Genomic DNA, 20,555 nt, shown 5'->3' with positions numbered 1-20,555 from the left:
ACTAAATTACCAAAGGATGTTAAGTTTAGACTAATTTTGACATCACGAAGATGCCAAGTTTTATGGAATGAGATGAGTCATATTCTTAAAAACTTGCAATATTATATCATGTTTGAAGTTTTGGAGGTTTCATGGGCCAAGTTTTGTGAAGAAATGGAAACAGCCAAGGATTTTGATGATTTACTTGCAGCCCATGATAAGTAGTTACGTACATTAACTCGATTGTTGAAAAGTCATACTTGGTCAACGTTCTCAAATCTCAAGATGTTATTAAGAGTCTAAAGTACGCCAATAATAACCTCCATATTATTTATGCAGTTATATTTATTTGTCATCTTTTACTTTTATTACCGTTAATAAAAACACTAAATCCTATTTGACAAAATAATCTAATATACAGTTATAATTTGATAAAACTGGAACTGTGAAACGATCGCGTCGACATGGCCCAGTACGAAGCTATGGAAAAACTAGTGATTCTGGCAGCAGTAAACAACTGTTGGGCTAGAAAATACAAAGGTACAAAGTACATTCGTTATAAGAAAAAAGATTACCAATCAAACCAAGAAAACGCAACCACATCTTTTTTGTAATAACCGCACAAGACAATCATTTGTAAATCATCTTTTGTAGCTATTGAGCCGGGCAAACGGGTCGGGTTGGGTCGAGATACCATTGGGTTTCGGTCAAAACGGGTCACGGGTCGAACGGGTCTCAAAATTCAAACGGGTCGAATGGGTTGGGTCGAGATCAGACCCAATTTTTCTTTAAAAAATATATTTTTTTTTTAAATAAAATTTTATTATTTTTTAAAATTTTTTATTTCAATATATATATATTTTAATTTTTATTACTTTTTTTAATTTTTTTTTCTTTTTAATAATTTTTTTTTAACTTTTTTATTTTTCTAAATCTATTAGTTTTATTTATTTATTATTTTTTTGTTTTTCAACTTGAAATGGGTAGGAAATGGGTCTCAATGGACCTTCTAATATATAAATGGACTAAAGATGGGTCCATATTGGACCCTTTCCCTTTGTTTTCACTCGAGACCCAAATGGTTGACCCAATGGACCTAATTTTTGGTGTAAGGGTCTTGATTGTCAGGTATACTAGCCATCATCATCATCATCATCATCATCATCATCATCATCATCATCATCATCATCATCATCATCATCATCATTTGTTTTAATTGCAAAATCATATATTGTGCAGAAAAGGAGGGGGGACAAGGTTTTGGCAACAAAAAGAGAAAGCCAAATGAGATAAAAAGGGGAGGCAAATTTTGGTAGGAAAATTCTAAAGAGACCCCCTTAGCCTTAGCCTACGCCTTACCTCTGTCCCCTTGTCATATATGCTAACTCTGTAATTCACCATCATTCATTCTATCAAATTTAATTTAATATTAATTGTATTTCTTTAGTTTTTTTTTTTCTCTCTTGGTTATTTTGTTTTCTAATACAAAAATAAGTACTCCGTATCTCTCCACATTTGACAAATAATTTATTTATCTAATAATATAAAAACTATAATTAACAATAACAAATACACTTTTTATAAATTGAACGGTTAAGTATTATTTTTGATCTATCTCAAAATAAAAGTCTCAAAATAAGTTATCATTTCGACATTTAAACTTATCCCAAAATTATAGCCCCGACAAAAAAAATGATCACCTTACCAATTATATACGGCCAAAATTGACCAATTACGAAAAAATACTATTAAGTATCAGTAAACTCTCCAATTTACATTCATTTATTATTTCTATTCATTTACGGAGTATATTTTAAATAAATCAAGTCAAAACTTACATTAAGTGTCCACTTTGCCTTTTATTTTTTTTTCTTTTAAATAAGTGTCTCAACTATTTGAAACAATATGTGTTACAACTTAAACTTGCGGGCATAGCCCAATGGTTCCGCCAATGTCCTTTGAGACATGGGATAGGGAGATGTCATGTGTTCGATTCTTAGGGATGACGTGATTTTTTTCTTCAAACAATTGAACACCAATAATGGTGGTATATATTAACCCTATATGGAAGTTTTACCGGATTCGTTCACGAACCTCTACCCGGAACACTGCCCGAATGGATGTGATCCCAGGTACCGTCGATCGGGTTCGGGTTTCCGACCGAACGTGTGTGTTACGTGCAAATGATGAGCGTCATTGAAATAAATGATCTACTGATGCTAAAAAAATCGCCGTTTAAAAAAAATGTGTGTTACAACTTCCAATATCTCTTTTAATAACTCACGTTAAAAGTGAACTAATAATTTCACTGTAAATGGGTACCGTCAATCGGATTTGGGTTTCCGCTTGAATGTCTGAGGGTCGTTGAAACAGATGATCTAGTGATGCAAAAAAAATCGTCGTTAAAAGAAATTTAATATGATCTATTGGTTTAGTAATATAAAAGTGACCGACTTTTTAAAAGCCTCATTGGTTTATTACGGAGTAGTAATATTACGTACAAAGTTCTATGAACTAATGATATTTTACGGTACTTGTTATTTGCTTTTTAAAATAAAAATATAAAAAAGAGTCAAATCTATCTTAGGATTAAAAATAGAATAGAAAGGGTAGACTAGTACTAGGAGTCCCTGTAGTCGGACCCTTTTTGGTCCTGTTACTACTAAGCAAAGCAGAATATTGTTGGTAAGAATGTGGGTCATGGTTTATGTGTTTGTTCGAATGTAAAGTTTCATGGTTGTTGTCGGGATCACTTTGATCACAACAAGAAGAAGGGTCGAGTTCCGATGAAGAAATTTTCGTCGTTAAAATGGGGTGCAAAGTTAACAAGGGGGATGATGAAGCTTATTTCATTTACGCGACAACGAGGATAATGGTGTTGCGGTTAAAGATTTATTTGATGCGGAACCGGTTGTCGACCAAGGAATTTCAACTAAGGATCTCGATTGTTGAAAAGTCACTTCTTGTCAATAGGATGTCAAAGGTTGATGTTTGACCCATTTTATACTCTTATAGGTTGTCAATTAACAACTTTGCATACTAACAATATAACTAATAGGCAAAATTTGTCTTATTTGTTATGAATAATACTTTTTCACTTTTCACAAACCTAACCCCCTAACTTCCATTAAAATACAAATCGAACCTCCCACTTTATACCTATATTCTAAATTATTATTTATTTAACAATATAACTAATAGGCAAAATTTGTCTTATTTGTTATGAATAGTACTATTCAATTTTTTTACTTTTCACAAACCTAACCCCATAACTTCCATTAAAATACAAATCGAACCTCCCACTTTATACCTATATTTTAAATTATTATTTATCCCATCACTAACACTAAAAATACTGAATAATAACACCCACCACGCTTTACCGACTTGTACACTGTGCTCAAACAGTAGGACCCACAGGCCACTACTGCGCTACATTTCTTTCTTTTTTTTTTTTTTTTTGTCTCAACGATAAAAAAAACAACCTTCTTAAAAGGAACAACCCTTCAATGCTACCAAAAGATGTCGAAAAACATTCTTTTTTACAAAATAGATCAACTAACTTTAATGCTAAAAGAAGCAACTTTCACAAAAAGAACAACCCTTCAATGTTAGATGTCGAAAAAAAATTATTTTTTACAAAATAGATGAAGACTTTTTTTTAACTCGCATTCAAAACGGAGTTCCCGGCGCGAAGCGATGGCTCCACAACTAGTTGTTACAAAAAACCACTTTGCATACTGTTAAACATTCTTTATACCTCAGATAGTGTTGAGTAATAATGTTCTTGTCACTACAAACTGAAAATCGAAAACAAAACCATTATATTATATATTATATTATTATTATTATTATATTATATTATACTATATTTCTAAAAGAAATAGACTAAATGAATAGTCTACTTCACATGTCTCACACATTTGCCACAAAACTTTTGATTTTTACAATTTCACCCCAAGCTCTATAATATTTAACTTTATATCTTTCACAAACTTACTACATACTTCTCACACTTTTTAATTTAACCACAACACTTTTCATTCACTATAAATCCACCACATACTTTCTCCTTATCTAAAAAGTATTCAAAAAAGAAATAGACTAAATGAATAGTCTACTTCACATGTCTCACACATTTGCCACAAAATTTTTGATTTTTATAATTTCACCCCAAGCTCTATAATATTTAACTTTATATCTTTCACAAACTTACTACATACTTCTCACACTTTTTAATTTAACCACAACACTTTTCATTCACTATAAATCCACCACATACTTTCTCCTTATCTAAAAAGTATTCAAAATTATTATTATTATTATTATTATTATTATTATTATTATTATTATTATTATTATTATTATTATTATTATTATTATTATTATTATTATTTATTGTTATTGAATATCGTTGATGTACGTCTCACTTTATTTATTGAGCATTTGGGTCTTTTCTCTCGACAAGACGAAAACTAAAATAAAAAATGATGAATAATTACTTTCACACTTATTACAAATCAATCACATAACTATTTTGGGTCCTTCCTCGACAAAACGGAAAATAAAACAAAAAAAATGATTAATAGTTACGTTCTCAATAACTAGCTATGTAATAATGTTAATCAAGGGTGAAGAACCGGCGCAAAGCCATGTTGGTTAAACTAGTTTTGCTCTAATCCAAAAGTGGCGATGGCATTGTTTATATTCCCCGGAAGACTTGTGGGTAAAATTGGTGGAGTCAATTTATGCCTTTATGGCCCTTGTTTTGATTGTAAAATCACATGGGTTGACATTGTAGATAATTGCATGAAACCTATGAATGATAATTTGCTGCACAAGAACGTTTTTCACATGGAGGTGGGCAACGGGAGGAGTGTTAGTTTTTGGCACGATTTATGGTGCGGTTAATGTACTTCGGTTTAATCATCCTTTACCATCTCGTTGTTAATAAGTTTGATAAGGTAGCAGATAAACGGTCAAATGGTGAATGGCGTTGGCTTGGTTGAGAGAGGAACTTGTGGGTCGAAATGCAGAGATGTTTTCTCGGCTTCTTGATGACTTACAACAAGTAAATTTTTCGAATAGAGATGATCGGTGGACGTGTTCCTTGAGCTCAGATGGTACATTCGCGGTCAAGGATGCTAGAGAACATATGGATTGATTGCTTTTGCCTACGTTACCGGTTGTTACGTCTTGGGCTAAACATCTTCCTAGGAAGGTAAATGTATTTTGGTGGCGTTTAAAGTTAGATTCTCTTTTGCTTCGTTGGAACCTTTCCACGAAGGTGTAGACGTACTATGGACCTTAGATCAAACGTATTAACCTAGATTAACGGCGGAAACGATAACTAGGGCGAGTCGAATACTTGATTAACTATCGGGATCAATCTAACCAACAAATAGTTGATATAATCGATGCTTAGAGCCTTGTATTCGGTTGGGGATTGGTCTGGGACGGTAAACACAGAGTAATACGACAGCAATAGGGTTTGTGGTGTGTAACCTAACAATGAACCACAAAACCCGTATATATATATATATATATATATATATATATATATATTTCCAGTGACCATCGGCCGGTGGTGTGGAACCTACGGCCGATGGTGAGAGTCCCTCGACCGATGGTCCCTACCATCGGTCGATGGTCTGAGCAGTCAACCAACTGCTCTTAACCATTTCACGACATTATACTAAGCAATTCAAATACAAAGTATTAATGACGAAGTTCATACATGACTGAAATACGAAACACAAAACTAATAGAACTTATTACATAATAGAACTCGGGATTATGCACCAACAGAAGGGTCTAGAAATTAACTCTAACATATGTCCGGTATGTCAACAAGGGGTCGAACATCAAAAACATCTATTTTGAGTGCTCGGTGGCTATGGAAAGGTAGTGTTTGACTCGTATATGGCTCGATGTTGTTATGCCTGAGTTTAGTTCATGGGTGGATTTGCAAAGCTGTACAGAGGGGCTGCAACATGTTTCGTCTACGTTAATTCGGATCATTGAGATTGTGGTTACGGTTTTATGGGTGCTTTGGCGATTTCGAAACGGTGTTGCTTTTAATGATGTTGTAATACGTAGAAGTAGCATTTTTAATGTAATTAAATTGTATTCTTTTCGATGGCTTAAAAATCGAGGTCATGTAATTTTCAATTGGAACTGTTGGCTTCAAAAGCCTTTGTTATTTTGTCCTATAATGCCTTGCTAGGGAGCGTTTCATATATAAAAGTTTTTGCTGTTGAAAAAAATATTATAGACAAAAACACTTCATGAGAAAAAGAAATTGAAATACCTTGTTTTTATAAAATAAATAAATAAATAAATAATTACAGATTTACACTGAACAGTAGGATACGACACTAACTAAGTGTGAAACGATAAATAATTCCTTCATAATTATAGACGAAGTCTAGGTTAATACTAATTACTAACTTTTAAACACCTATTTATACACGGACTTGAATTCCTTCACCATTATACATATCACATATGTGATAGCCATACCCATTTCACCTGCTTTATCTTTTGAAACATTGTCGTTTGTAAAAACTTTCGTGACAGCAAAACACATACGCTAATTAACTCAATTATTTTAAATTTTAATAATTAAATTTCATTGACTATCTATCTTTGTATTTACTAATCGTTACATTAAGTATATATAGATCGACATACATTTTTAGACACATACGTATCAACATTGAGTTTAAATGTTTTGTTCCTCGAGCATTTTATGACTCAAAGAGGCGAAAGAATATAGTACTTGCAATTTTTCATTACGTATTTTCTTACTCGATGTGATATTGAAAAAATAGGAAATAGATTTGTTACATTTTACTACATATATCAACGGCAAGAGTCGTATCTTTATTCCTATTGGTGGAGTTACTATACACTTATTTTTAAGTGGCTCACTTATTCTTTTTTAGTAGCCCAAAACACAGTTAAACTTATCCGTCTTTTTTTTTTTTTTTGACAAATATATATATATATATATATATATATATATATATATATATATATATATATATATATATATATATATATATATATATATGGGCAGGATCAATGGGGAAGTAACCAGTCGGGGGGAAGCGGGGGGAAGCACATTTTTTTTTTTTTTCATTTTTTTTGAATTTTTTTTTCCCGGCATCAAGATCACACGAAAATATGAACATTTAGAAGAGACACTTCGTGATGAATGTTATTATTTAGGCGGGAAAACGATCGACAAAAATAACATTCAAGATAATATTGTTCGTGAAGAATATGAACGTTTTTTTTTCCATGTTTTGTGAAGTAAAATTTAGCCCGATTTAGAGTTTAGGGTTTAGGGTTTAGGGTTTAGGGTTTGGTGTTTTGGGTTTATGAAATAAACCCAAAACACCAAACCCGAAACCCTAAACCCTAAACCCTAAACCCTAAACTCTAAACCGTTCGTGTTAAAAACTCAATCTAAATCTAAACCCTAAATCTAAACCCTAAACCCTAAATTTCTAAACCCTAATATCTAAACCCTATAAACCCTAATATCTAAACCCTAATATCTAAACCCCAATAGCTAAAACCTCAAAATACGCTCGAAAAACACGATAATTGTTATATATTACTTCTTCGAGCGTTTTCCCGCCAAAATAAAAACATTTATCACAAAGTGTCTCTACTAAATGTTCATATTTTCATCTCATCTACAATGTTCGTGAACAAAGTTTTTTCAGAAAACGAAAAAAAAAAAAGTTTTTGCTTCCCCCCGCTTCCCCCCGAATGGTTACTTCCCTCTTGATCCTACCAATATATATATATATATATATATATATATATATATATATATATATATATATATATATATATATATATATATATATATATAAAGGCTCAATGAACTGGTGGTACAACATTGCAGATCCTAAAGATTTGTAATGGGAGTACTTGATCACAACCGATCAAAACTCAAAGACTAAACTTATCCGTTACTTTGAGTAAGTCTATTTGTAATATGTGTAATCACGTGCAATCTGTATTATCAATATATTTTAGAGTGATCAGGAAAAGAGTTAGATAAATCATGAACATAACCGGTTAGTCTAAAGCTGTACAACCTTAATTATCTATTTAACCACATAAAAATGAAAATGAAAGTATAATGAAAAGTAGACTTAACGGTAGCTTTGATTATTAGATAATCAGACTGTTAAATAGTGCTCATAGGAATATGCACCCAGAATTAACTAAATACAGTAATTAACACTTTAAAAATTATACACAATCTTCATCGTAAATTAAATGGGGGATGATTCTCACACACACTTTTTTGATCCTCACACACCTATTTTAACCTTTTACTCTTCTAATAATACTCAATTGGTGTGTGAGGATCAAAAAAATGTGTGTGAGAATCATCTCCCAAATTAAATAGCATGAGGCGTAAACTGTGTCAGGAGCATGTTTCAACTTCATCGTGTCTTTATTCTTTTCTTCGTACGTGGGATAACCAAGAACGTGAATCTTATTAGCACTTACATGCCAAGTAAACACTTTAATTAGTACTTTATATAATTTTGTTCGAAAACTTGTCGAATAATAAGAAGTCTAAAACATGTCTTCGATCATTCAACACTGAATGTTTGTTATAAGTTATGCACTATAATTCACAAGTTTATTGATCAGCTCGATCGGTTTCTTTGTTTAATTAACATGCACAGAATGAACATTCAAGTTCTTGGTGTCTTTTTTATGCCATTAATATTAGCTTCATTTGCGTTAACCCGTACATCATCTCATCAGTATCAGACCAAGTCTAACGAACAGCCGTTGTCAGATATCGCAATTTATGAAGCGGTTTTAGCCCTCCATGAAAATGCATCCATTAAAGCCTCACCTTATGTTCTTGGCTTAAATGTACTATACCAATATCATTAATTAATTCATTATGTTAAAAAAAATCATGTTAGGATCTGAATTATTATTAAGTTCAACTTCTTGCTAATTTGTAGGGTGAGGATACTGAATGGGTCAACATTGAAGTCAACCATCCTGAACCTTCTGTTAATGATTGGGTTGCTGTTTTTTCTCCTGCAAAATTCAAGTACGTTCTGTTTTACTGCAACGTGTGTCGGGGTGTGTGTCTATTTTTAGGTGAAACTCGATCTATATGTGTGATTATAACTGAGAATGATGCAATGGCAGTGGATCAAGTTGTTCCTTTGAAGATTTTACAAGAATACAACGTCCATACATATGTTCTTCTCCTATAAAGGTGAACAATTATTGTTATATATTAACTTTAGGTTAAATTTGCTATCTCTTGAATAAAATTGATTACCGAGGAATCTGCATTCATCATGACAGTTCATGTTTGTGAATAAATCGAATCCAAGTTACACGAAAACAGGAAAAGGTAGAGTAAGGTTGCAAATCATAAACCAACGTGCCGATTTCTCCTTTGCATTGTTCTCTGGTGGCTTGTCAAAGGTATTAATATCAGAATTTCACATCCTCTTAATAACTTTACTATTATTTCCATTTAATTACTCGTTATTAAAGTATTGCAGCCAGAGTTAAAAGCAGTCTCAAATACAATAACATTCTCAAACCCTAAAGCGCCACTTTACCCACGTCTAGCTCACGGAAAGTTGTGGGATGAGGTTAGTTAATTTCTCATCATGGACTTAAAAAATAGAACAAAACTTATCCATTGCTTGTTGTATGCACAATTTGTGTCTAAATATATGTTTGTTTCGTGTTCGAAAAGATGACAGTAACTTGGTCCAGTGGCTATAGCATATACGAAGCAGTGCCATTTGTCGAATGGGGCATTAAGGGCCAGCATAAATCGCTTTCACCAGCAGGAACACTAACTTTCACTCAAAAAGATATGTGTGGTAAATAACTAAATTTTTTGTTTTTTCATCAATAGCATTAACCAAAAGTTATGGGTTAAAATCGCAGACACATTTTTGGTATATATAATGTGTTGTATATAGTAGTTGTGTGATGTGATTATTCAAAGATTAATAGCGAAAACAATTTTACTTTTAACAACAAACACACACAAGCACCCTTTTTGTTCACGATGTGACACTCACGAAATCTTTCTCAACCAAAATGGACTCAACTCTTATATAATTATGAATGAACAAAATTACAGAATTAATTGTTACGACATGAATTTGAAGAATACAAATTGAAAGAATTGTTCTCCTATCAGAAATGAAACGCCTCTTATACTAGCTGAGCACATCTGATGCTTCATAACAGAAAATAACGGAATAAAAAAAAGTTACACATTTGCCCCCTGAAGTATTGGAAATTCTACATTATACCCCTGAAGTTTACAGAAATGATAGTATAAATCTTTCTGATAAAATTCTCCACAGATATTCCGACTAATGCAAAATTAATACAGGAGGAGCAGCACGAGGTGTAGGGTGGCGTGATCCGGGCTTTATACACACGAGCTTCTTAAAGAACCTTTGGCCTAATATGGTGTATGTTAAAATGTCGGGTTGTTGCGAACTTGAATTACAATACCATAAAACGCGATTTAATTCAGTATGATGAAATACCCTTATAGACTACTAAATGATTGTTCTAAGTTTTGTGCCGCTATATGACAAACCTCATTAGAGTGTTGTTTATTTTACAGTCTGTGGACCTTATTATGTGTCATGTCTGCGGGGGCGCAGATGTTTTGACTATTGTTTATTTTTCTAAAGACATAAGATAAAATAATTTTAATATGTCTGCAAAATTCGCAGACTTAGAAATGTGTTTCTTAGTGCTGCAGTTAGATTGAGTTATTTTGCTCACATAAAAAAACAGTATTTACTATTTAGCATTGTTGCAAAACACCCCGTCTCGAGCCGTTGAGACACTCGTTGCGACAGTTTGGTGACTAGCCCGTCCCGTTTCGAAGAAAACCGTCTAATAAAACAGTCAACGGTCAAAATTCGGGCCAAAGTTGAAAAAAAATCATGTCTCAAAATTTGGAAAAGCCAGAAAGCCGGTGAAATCGGTCAACTTTGTCGTATTTTAGTTTGAATTTTCTGTATTAAATTAACGGTGATAGCGATTATGGGAACAAATTAGTCAATTAAAGATTTTGGCTTTAAAATAGGTACACATATATACATTTATATAGTTATATATTTAAAAGTCAACTTTGGTCAACGTCCGTCTCGACCCTCGTCTCGACCCCGTCTCGAACGTCTCGACCTTTTTAGGACCCGACCGTCTCGACCCCGTCTCACGTCTTTTGCAGCCTTGCTATTTAGCATACAGAACTTCAGGCCATTTTTTCATTACAACCATGGTCCGCAAACAAAAAACATCATAAAAAACAAACACACACTTAGACTTTCAAAAGTGGACATTTATTTTACGACAATAATAATAGTAAACTGGAACATTATATTGAAAATTTAAAGAATTTGTGATCACCATAAAGTTGTGTAGTTGATTTCAATTTCAATTTAATTCGTTTGTCAGGTATAGATACCGAATGGGGCATCTGTTACAAAATGGTGTGTACATTTGGAGCAAGACATACTCATTCAAAGCATCACCCTACCCGGGCCAAAACTCGTTACAAAGAGTGATTATCTTTGGAGACATGGGAAAAGGAGAACGAGATGGTGCTAACGCGTATAGCAACAAACATCCGGGAGCACTAAATACAACTGATTCGCTCATAAAAGATTTGGATAATATCGACATTGTTATGCACATTGGAGATATGTCGTACGCCAATGGATACATCTCTCAATGGGATCAATTTTTAGCACAAATGGAACCGATAACTTCTAGAGTCCCATACATGGTTGCCAGGTTACTACAACTAATATAAATATTAACAAAAAACGTTGTATATTTTGTTTGCCTCTTAACTGAACATATACATTAAAAAATTATATAAAATCCACACAAAGTATTTTAATTTTATGCACTTGAACTAAAAAATTTCCAAATTGAGTAACATATATAGATATTCTTGATCTATAAATTTCAAACAAGTTTTTAGGATTTGGACTCTCAAACAGTTGTAAATTTTGGCTTTTGTAGTGGAAATCATGAACGAGATTGGCCAAACAGTGGATCATTTTATGATACCGATGACTCTGGTGGTGAATGTGGCGTGCCTGCCGAGACTTTATTTTACGTTCCAGCAGAGAACAGAGCAAAATTCTGGTACATTTTACAGTTGCTGCAAAAATCATATAAAAAAAAAAAAAAAAAAAAAAAATTGTTATAGTAACAGTTTTAGGCATATCTTTAGACAATATATATCTGGTATGTAACAAGACGTTTTTTATTTTTATGATTGTACAGGTATGCAACGGATTATGGGATGTTTCATTTTTGTGTGGCAGATACAGAACATGATTGGAGAGTTGGCACAGAACAATATGCATTCATCGAAAAATGTTTGGCATCAGCCAATCGGCATAAACAACCGTGGCTGATATTTATAGCGCATCGTGTTCTTGGGTATTCGTCGAATGATTGGTATGGTAAAGAAGGGTCATTTGAGGAACCCATGGGTCGAGAACACTTGCAACAGTTATGGCAAAAGTATAAGGTTGATATTGCCTTCTTTGGACATGTTCATAGTTACGAAAGAGTTTGTCCTATTTATCAGGTACAACTCGATCCATTCATATTATGCACCACTTTTAAGTAATACACCAATACGGTAACACGAGTCATTTGCTCTGGCGGTATTGAGACGCCTCATTAACTCTGCTGGTAACGAGGTGCCCTCTAATCATGAGGTTATAAGTTCAAGTCTATATATTTTGATAAAATTGCGTCATTGGTCCTTAATGTTTGCCTAAAGTTTGATGGATGGACCTAAAATATTTTTTTATGTGAATGACCCTAATGTTGGAAAATGTTGTGTCGTTAGTCCTTGAATGTAACAGATATTAATTGCCATTCGTTAGTAGGTATCACGTGAGCTGCATACGAGGTCTTTTTGGTCATTTAATTTATGTAGTCTATTGTATCTTAATTATATATTATATACCTATATCTAAAAGGTAAAGTTGACATGAATAGTACTATTCATTTCTCCACTTTTCGCAAACTTAACCCCCCTAACTTTCATTAAAATACAAATCAAACCCCTCACTTTATACGTATATTTTTCTCCAAAATTCACAAGCTTAACCCCCTAACTTTTATTAAAATACAAATCGAACCACCACTTTACTAACTTTTTTTTCTTTTACTAATATTCAATTTTCACAAACTTAACCCCCTAACTTTTATTAAAATACAAATCGAACCCCCACTTTATACGTAAAGTTTTTTCAAATTTCACAAACTTAACCCACTAACTTTTATTAAAATACAAATCGAACCCCCACTTTACTAACTTTTTTTTTAAATAAAACCCGAACGCTAAAAGAAGCAACTTTCACAAAAGGAACAACCCTTCAATGTTATTTTTTTTTTTACAAAATAGATCAAGACTTTTTTTTTAACTCGCATTCAAAACGGAGCCCCCGACGCGAAGCGAGGGCTCCACAACTAGTTAAGATCAATTAAGAAAAAGTCCGTGTTAAGTGTGTGAGTTGTCCTTATAATATAAAATACACAAAAACTTTACAAGAAGAATGCACTTCATTGTGTGTTACTTAACTTTTTGATTGTGTGTTTTGTATAGAATAAGTGCGTGAACGATGAAAAATCACACTATTCAGGTACGGTGAACGGGACAATTCATGTGGTTGTGGGAGGTGGAGGGAGTCGTTTGTCTGATTACTCGGAGTTAGATACAGTTTGGAGCATTTACAAAGATCGTGATTTCGGGTTTGTAAAACTAACGGCGTTTAATCAGTCATCGTTACTTATGGAGTACAAGAAGAGCAGTGATGGAGAAGTTTATGACTCGTTCACTATCACAAGACAATATAAAGATGTGTTGGCTTGTGTTCATGATGGTTGCGAATCCACTACACTTGCAACTTAGGTTCAAATTTATTGTAAAACTGATAAAGTAGTCTACTACTAATTTTATTTTTTTATTTTTTTTTTTTTTTTGGCAAAAAACTTGAAATTAAATTAAAAACCTTTTTTCCACTAAAATGTGAAAAAAGGATAGAACAAGTGAACAAGATGGGTTTACATACTTCCTACCCACTTGATACATACATTTACATCACAAAAGCAACGAGGAATCCATCAGAGTTGGGGTGTGTTTGGATGAAAGTAGCTGGAGCTGGAGCTTATAGCTGGAGCTGGAGCTTATGAGATAGAGCTAGAGCTGGAGCTGGAGCTGGAGCTGGAGCTGGAGCTTATTTTTTAAGCTGGTAGCTGGAGCTTATTATTTTTTATAAGTGTTTAGTAAACTACCTGTAGCTTATTTTTCAGTTCATAAGCTTTACTTTTTTTCATAAGCTACTAAAAGTAGCTTATTTTTTCGGAGCTTATGATTTTCATAAGCTCTACTTTTTTTCTCTACCAAACGAAGCTTATGACTTGGAGCTTATTAAAATCATAAGCTCAAGCTCCTATAAGCTCCCATAAGCTCCAACAAGCTCGTCACTCAAACACACCCTTGACCACTTTTTAGTCTACTACTAAAATAGTCTACTACTAATGATGCATGTACTAGTTGACTACTTAAGGTTGATATTATAGGCCGTACAAGAAAAATGGTCATTAGTGACAAATATTTAGTGAGGACTTATTATTTGTTCAGTAATAATGCTATATAGTTACAATTAAAAATTCATCGCTAAATCTTGAATCTTGGTCACTTTCGGATATTAGTGACCAAAAAATAGTTGTCACAAATATATGTACACAACAGAAACTAAAAAGTGGTCACTAATGTCGAGAAGTAGATACCAAAAAATAGTGGTCACAAAGTTCTCAATATATATATATATATATATATATATATATATATATATATATATATATATATATATATATATATATATATTAAGTTATATATATATATATAGAGAGAGAGGGAGATCTAGTGAGAACTTTTCATCAACAATTCTACTCGTATGCACTCGTATTCGTACTCGTACAATATCCAGCTTCTAAATGTATTTACTATTGGTATATATACTCCAATGATCATCTCTTAGCAGCCCTTGTGAGTCACCTAACACATGTGGGAACCATCATTTGGCAACTAGCATGAAATATCTCATAAAATTACAAAAATATTAGTGATCATTCATGACTTATTTACAAGTAAATAAAATTACACATCCTTTATATCTAATCCATATACCAACGACCAAAAACACCTACAAACACTTTCATTCTTCAATTTTCTTCATCTAATTGATCTCTCTCAAATTCTATCTTCAAGTTCTAAGTGTTCTTCATAAATTCTATAAGTTCTAGTTTCATAAAATCAAGAATACTTCCAAGTTTGCTAGCTTACTTTCAATCTTGTAAAGTGATCATCCAACCTCAAGAAATCTTTCTTATTTACAGTAAGATATCTTTCTAATACAAGATAATACTCATATTCAAATTTTGATTCAATTTCTATAACTATAACAATCTTATTTCTAGTGGAAATCTTACTTGAACTTGTTTTCGTGTCATGATTCTGCTTCAAGAACTTTCAAGCCATCCAAGGATCCTTTAAAGCTAGATCTATTTTTCTCATTTCCAGTAGGTTTATGTGACGCCCCGTACTAAATCAACATGTACGGACCATCAACAACAGGATCATTACAAGGTCAAACACTATATGCGTTTTCAAAACAAGTTGGCATTCATATTAAAAGGTGACGTCATAACCAACGTCAATTGTTTACATCAAAAGTATGCTTCACTGAACAGAAGCAATGGTAATAGTACGTGACCCTTAGGTCATTACAAGTCATAGTTCAAAAGTAGTAATGTTTATGAATGCGAAAGTGTGATGACCCGGAAATTTCTGACCAAATTTAAACTTAATCTTTAACGTTTCCAACACGATAAGCAAAATCTGTAATATTGAGTCACGACAGTTTTGAAACTATATTCATATAATCAATTATTCTTTGACTGTTCTCTATGATTCACGAACAATATATATATATAACTTAATGTGCATATATATATATATATATATATATATATATATATATATATATATATATATATATATATATATATATATATATATATATATATATATATATATATATATATATATATATCATTTCAAGTTATTTAGTAAACGATAGTAACATTCGTTTGTTAATTCGATTGATATTTAGATAAGTGAACTAAAACATTTAAAATAAACAAGTAAAACACTAATTTGCTACAGTATTTTCGAATTGCTACAGTACCCAAAATGCTACAGTGTTTTCGAAAATCACTATTTGCTACAGTAAAAATTGACTTTGCTACAGTGAATTGCTACAGTAACTTTGCTACAGGAAAATACTATTTCAAAAAAATGTATATATGTATATGCATATACTACTAGACGATAATTTATAAAAGTAAATGACCAAAACACTCGAAAGTTTAAGATACACTTTGAGTGATATAATTTAGGGATAATTTAAGTTTATATTTTGACAAAGGTACGAGTCACGAAATGAAAAGTAATAGTTTTCTCAGCGTACGAAAGGGCGTTCGAAAAACCGTAACCGGGACATAAGTCGAGTGATGACATACGACTTATCAGAACAAAAATTACAAGTCAACTATGCATGTGAATTTAATATAATATATAATTAATTATATAAATTAAATATATTATATATAATATAAAATTATGTCGACAAACAAGAAGTTAAAAATTTGTGAGCTGTCCCAGGGTTCCATGCGATCGCATGGTCTTGAAACACAAATCCCATGCAATCGCATGGGGTACTTTTTCAGGTATGATTGCTATAAATTGCAGTTTTTGGCTCGAGATAATCACACACATACACAAAATAGATATACTCTGTAATATTATTATTATTATTATTATTATTATTATTATTATTATTATTATTATTATTATTATTATTATTATTATTATTATTATCATTATTATTATTATTACTATTATTATTATTATTATTAATAATAAGATTATTATTAATCTTATTATTTTTTATTATTAGTGTTATTATTTTTGCGATACAAAAATAATAATGTACATAAAATATTACGACGGAGTGCTGTCCAAGTAATTTTCAAAACGTGTTTCCAAGCGAGCTAGAGCTAAGGAAAATATGGGTTATTGCCAAGGAAATTATGGGTAATGTTCGGGGGTATTTTTGTGAATCAAACCTTGTGTTTATCATCTCCGATGCGTCTACGTGCTTTCCTGCAATATTGTATATCAATATTAAACAGTGAGTTTCATATGATCCCTTTTACCCTTTACATTTTTGGGCTGAGAATACATGCAAATGCTTTATTAACTGTTTTACAATAATTATATGCGTGAGTTTCATTGATCCCTTTTTAATTGCTTTTGCAATATATATTTTTGGGCTGAGAATACATGCACTTTATTTTAAACGCAATGGATACAAGTACATACTAAATTCTACACTGAGTTTGAACCGAAAATCCCTTAGCTTTGGTAACTGTTAACTACCAGTTATAAGAACTGGTGGGCGCGAGTAGTAGTATATGGATCCATAGGGCTTGATATCCCCGTCCGAGCTAGAGCACTAGCCTTTTAACGGACGTATGCTATTTGAGAAGCGTACACGTTGGTTTGCGTGTATTATTAAGATGATTATACAAAGGGTACAAATTATATATACGTTAAGTTTAGTTACCAGGGTGCTCAATTTCGTAGAATATTTTGATAAACGTTTCTGGATGAAACAACTGAAATCTTGTGATCCACCTTTATATACAGATTATGCGCAACATTAAAACTATGAACTCACCAACCTTTGTGTTGACACTTGTTATCATATTTATTCTCAGGTTTCCTAGAAGTCTTCCGCTGTTTGCTTAGATGTTAAACAAGCTATGTGCATGGAGTCTTACATGATATATTTTTCAAGGAGACGTTGCATTCACCAAATCATCACTATGTATCTTATTTTGACTGCATTGTCAACGGAAATACTGTTATAAACTATTATTTATGGTGATTGTCTATATGTAGAAATCGTCAGATGTCGAAAACCTTTGATTTAAATATTCATTTATGGTGTGCCTTTTCAAAAGAATGCAATGTTTACAAAACGTATCATATAGAGGTCAAATACCTCGCAATGAAATCGATGAATGACATGTTCGTCCAAGTGGATTTAGAGCGATCGTCACAGAAAGTAAACGTTCATGCAAGACATCTCTAAAGCAGCGGGTGTCTACAGCATGACTAGTACATAGCGGAAGCTAACCTCAAGCACCTGAGAAAACATGCTTTAAAATGTCAACACAGAGGTTAGTGAGCTATAGTTTAAGTATAACAGTAATGTAAGTAGGCCACGAGATTTCAGTGCTACAAAGAGCGTTTCAAACAGTAATCCAAATCAGTATGTTTAAGTATATGTTTAACCGTGGGCACCCGGTAACTAACTTAACGTTTATGTACCCCCCTGAAAGTGCACTTGGCAAGTGCGTATAACCTCGAAGTATTAAACACTCGTTAAATGCTAGCGCGACTAGCCCGAGTGGGGATGTCAAACCCTATGGATCCATATCTAAGATTCGCGTTCACGGTTCAAAAACCAATGATTAAACGTTACCGAGCTAAAGGGAATGTTTATGCCGTTGTATAACCCACACATATATAAGTTTAAGTACTCGTGCCTAGTATGTAAAACATGAAATCCGCATGTATTCTCAGTTCCCAAAATAAGTTAAAGTGAAAAGGGAATGCTATAACTCACAATGATAAGTAGCGGTTAAGTTGAGTCGGGAAAGGTGAGCAAGTAGTCGGTTCGAAAGTCCTCAACCTAAGTCAAATAGTACTAGGTCAGTAAGTCATCTCAAAAGGTTTATATGTATGTAATTAAGGTCATAAGGGTCATCATCAATCATCATCAAACAAAAGGTAATAAGTAAGGTTCGTTTATGAAAGTAGTTTAAAACAAATGCTGACATCGGTCAGTCGCCACAGCCTCTACACAAACCGAACAGAGGTGAGACCAGTGGTCATGGCTCCGTTTATGAGTCGTTTAAGTGTGGTAAAAATTTTAGAATCTAACTCGTCTTCGTTTAACCGTGGTGACGGTTTAAGTGCGAGTAGGTCTGAAATTTCTGCACAACGTTAAAAGGACCTAGTGACGATCGGAGGGCCATAAATCCTAAACTGTAACTCGGATGAAGACGAGTCTTATATGAAAAATTATCTACTCGAAAAGTGAATTGCTAAAAATCAAGGTTAGAACAGCCCAGGTCTACTGGTCTGTTACAGAATCACCAGATCAGTAGCTTTTGGACAGAAACAGTAAGTTTAAAAGGGTTCCGGTGGTCTTGGTGCTTGATGTTCATCATGGTTCTCATCCTTGATGCGTATAGCTTCAAGTGTACAACTCATGGATGTGTTTACATCATATTAACCAAGTCTTGACCATCATAACACTAGTGCAAGTCTAAGACATGAAGTACAACTCACTTAAGAGTTGCATGTAGTTTGATGAACCAAAGTTACATCAAGTCTTAGGTTTGACACTTACATGAACCATAAAAGTAACATTGAACTATAAACTTGAAAATAAACTAACTAATCAAGATCATAAGTAGTAGAACATAGTTCTTAGTTAGATCTTGAAGATCCAAGACTCAAAAGTCTTGATCTAAAGTTGTTAAGTTAAATCATAAGTACTAACACATGAATCTTTACTTTAATGAAACCAAAAGTTACAAAACTTAGATTATCATCAAGTATAGTGTATGTAGGCTTTAAAGCTCTTGTTTATGACAAGTTAAGTAGACCATAAGCTATAGAACTTAGATCTATTACAAGTGTGTGAAGTTATAACTAGTAAGTTAAACTTCTATGTTCTTGAAAACTTATAAAGTTAACTTTAAGTTTCAAGAAGTATAAGATCAAGATTAACTTGTAATACTTGACCATGTAACCAATAACATGAAAATAAAGTGCATAATATGAAGTAGTAAACTAAATAAACAAGAATAAGGTTCATGGTTGTTCATACTTTAAAGATTCAAACCAAAGTTTGATCTTTAGAAAGTAAACTTTAAAGTTTACTTCATGAGCTTCAAGTATGTCTTCAACACATGAACTTTAAAATCTTTTGAAACAATAAAGTAGAATCATAAACTAGTAAGTTTATGTTCTTGTGTTCTTGAAAATACAAGATAATAGAAGAATCAAAACTAGAAAGTTAGATTCTTGAAAGCTAGTAAGTAACTACAACTAGTAAGTAACAATTAACAACAAGTAATCAAAAAAGCAAGAAATAAAAGATGATGATGATGATGATTATGTGCTTCATGGCTACGGTTTTGGGACAAGAAAGAAGAGGGAAAGAGTCTTCAAATTTCTTACCAAAACTAGAGAGAAAATAGAGGAAAGTTGAGAGGATTTCAAGTGTGTGTTTTTGAGAGAGTAAACAAAGAGTGAAAGTAATGAGAAAATGAATTCAAAACCCCCTTATTGC

The 20,555-nt window shown here is 32.7% G+C and overlaps 1 protein-coding gene across 1 annotated transcript; it reads left to right on the top strand.

The window, feature by feature from the left end:
- The first annotated feature begins 958 nt into the window (after positions 1 to 958).
- LOC139889336 (probable inactive purple acid phosphatase 27) lies at positions 959 to 13,969 on the top strand. Its single transcript, XM_071872295.1, has 12 exons — positions 959 to 1,168; positions 8,788 to 8,895; positions 8,991 to 9,082; positions 9,184 to 9,253; positions 9,346 to 9,468; positions 9,549 to 9,641; positions 9,749 to 9,878; positions 10,403 to 10,484; positions 11,485 to 11,823; positions 12,058 to 12,183; positions 12,325 to 12,634; positions 13,664 to 13,969. Exons 1-12 carry the CDS (start codon positions 959 to 961, stop codon positions 13,967 to 13,969), a joined length of 1,989 nt encoding a protein of 662 aa, XP_071728396.1.
- Positions 13,970 to 20,555: the final 6,586 nt, after the last annotated feature.

The sequence above is a fragment of the Rutidosis leptorrhynchoides genome, chromosome 2 (assembly GCF_046630445.1).
Source record: "Rutidosis leptorrhynchoides isolate AG116_Rl617_1_P2 chromosome 2, CSIRO_AGI_Rlap_v1, whole genome shotgun sequence".
Lineage (NCBI taxonomy): Eukaryota > Viridiplantae > Streptophyta > Magnoliopsida > Asterales > Asteraceae > Rutidosis > Rutidosis leptorrhynchoides.
Note: the sequence above shows the minus strand (reverse complement) of the source record. Positions and strands in the feature narration are given on the sequence as shown.

Bases quoted from the DNA above. Each gene is read 5' to 3' on its own strand.
- LOC139889336 (XM_071872295.1), top strand. From the start codon at position 959: ATGGGTAGGAAATGGGTCTCAATGGACCTTCTAATATATAAATGGACT. The intron at 9,254-9,345 runs GTGAACAATTAT...TCATCATGACAG, and splicing joins TATGTTCTTCTCCTATAAAG to TTCATGTTTGTGAATAAATC. The intron at 9,879-10,402 runs GTAAATAACTAA...AAATTAATACAG, and splicing joins CACTCAAAAAGATATGTGTG to GAGGAGCAGCACGAGGTGTA.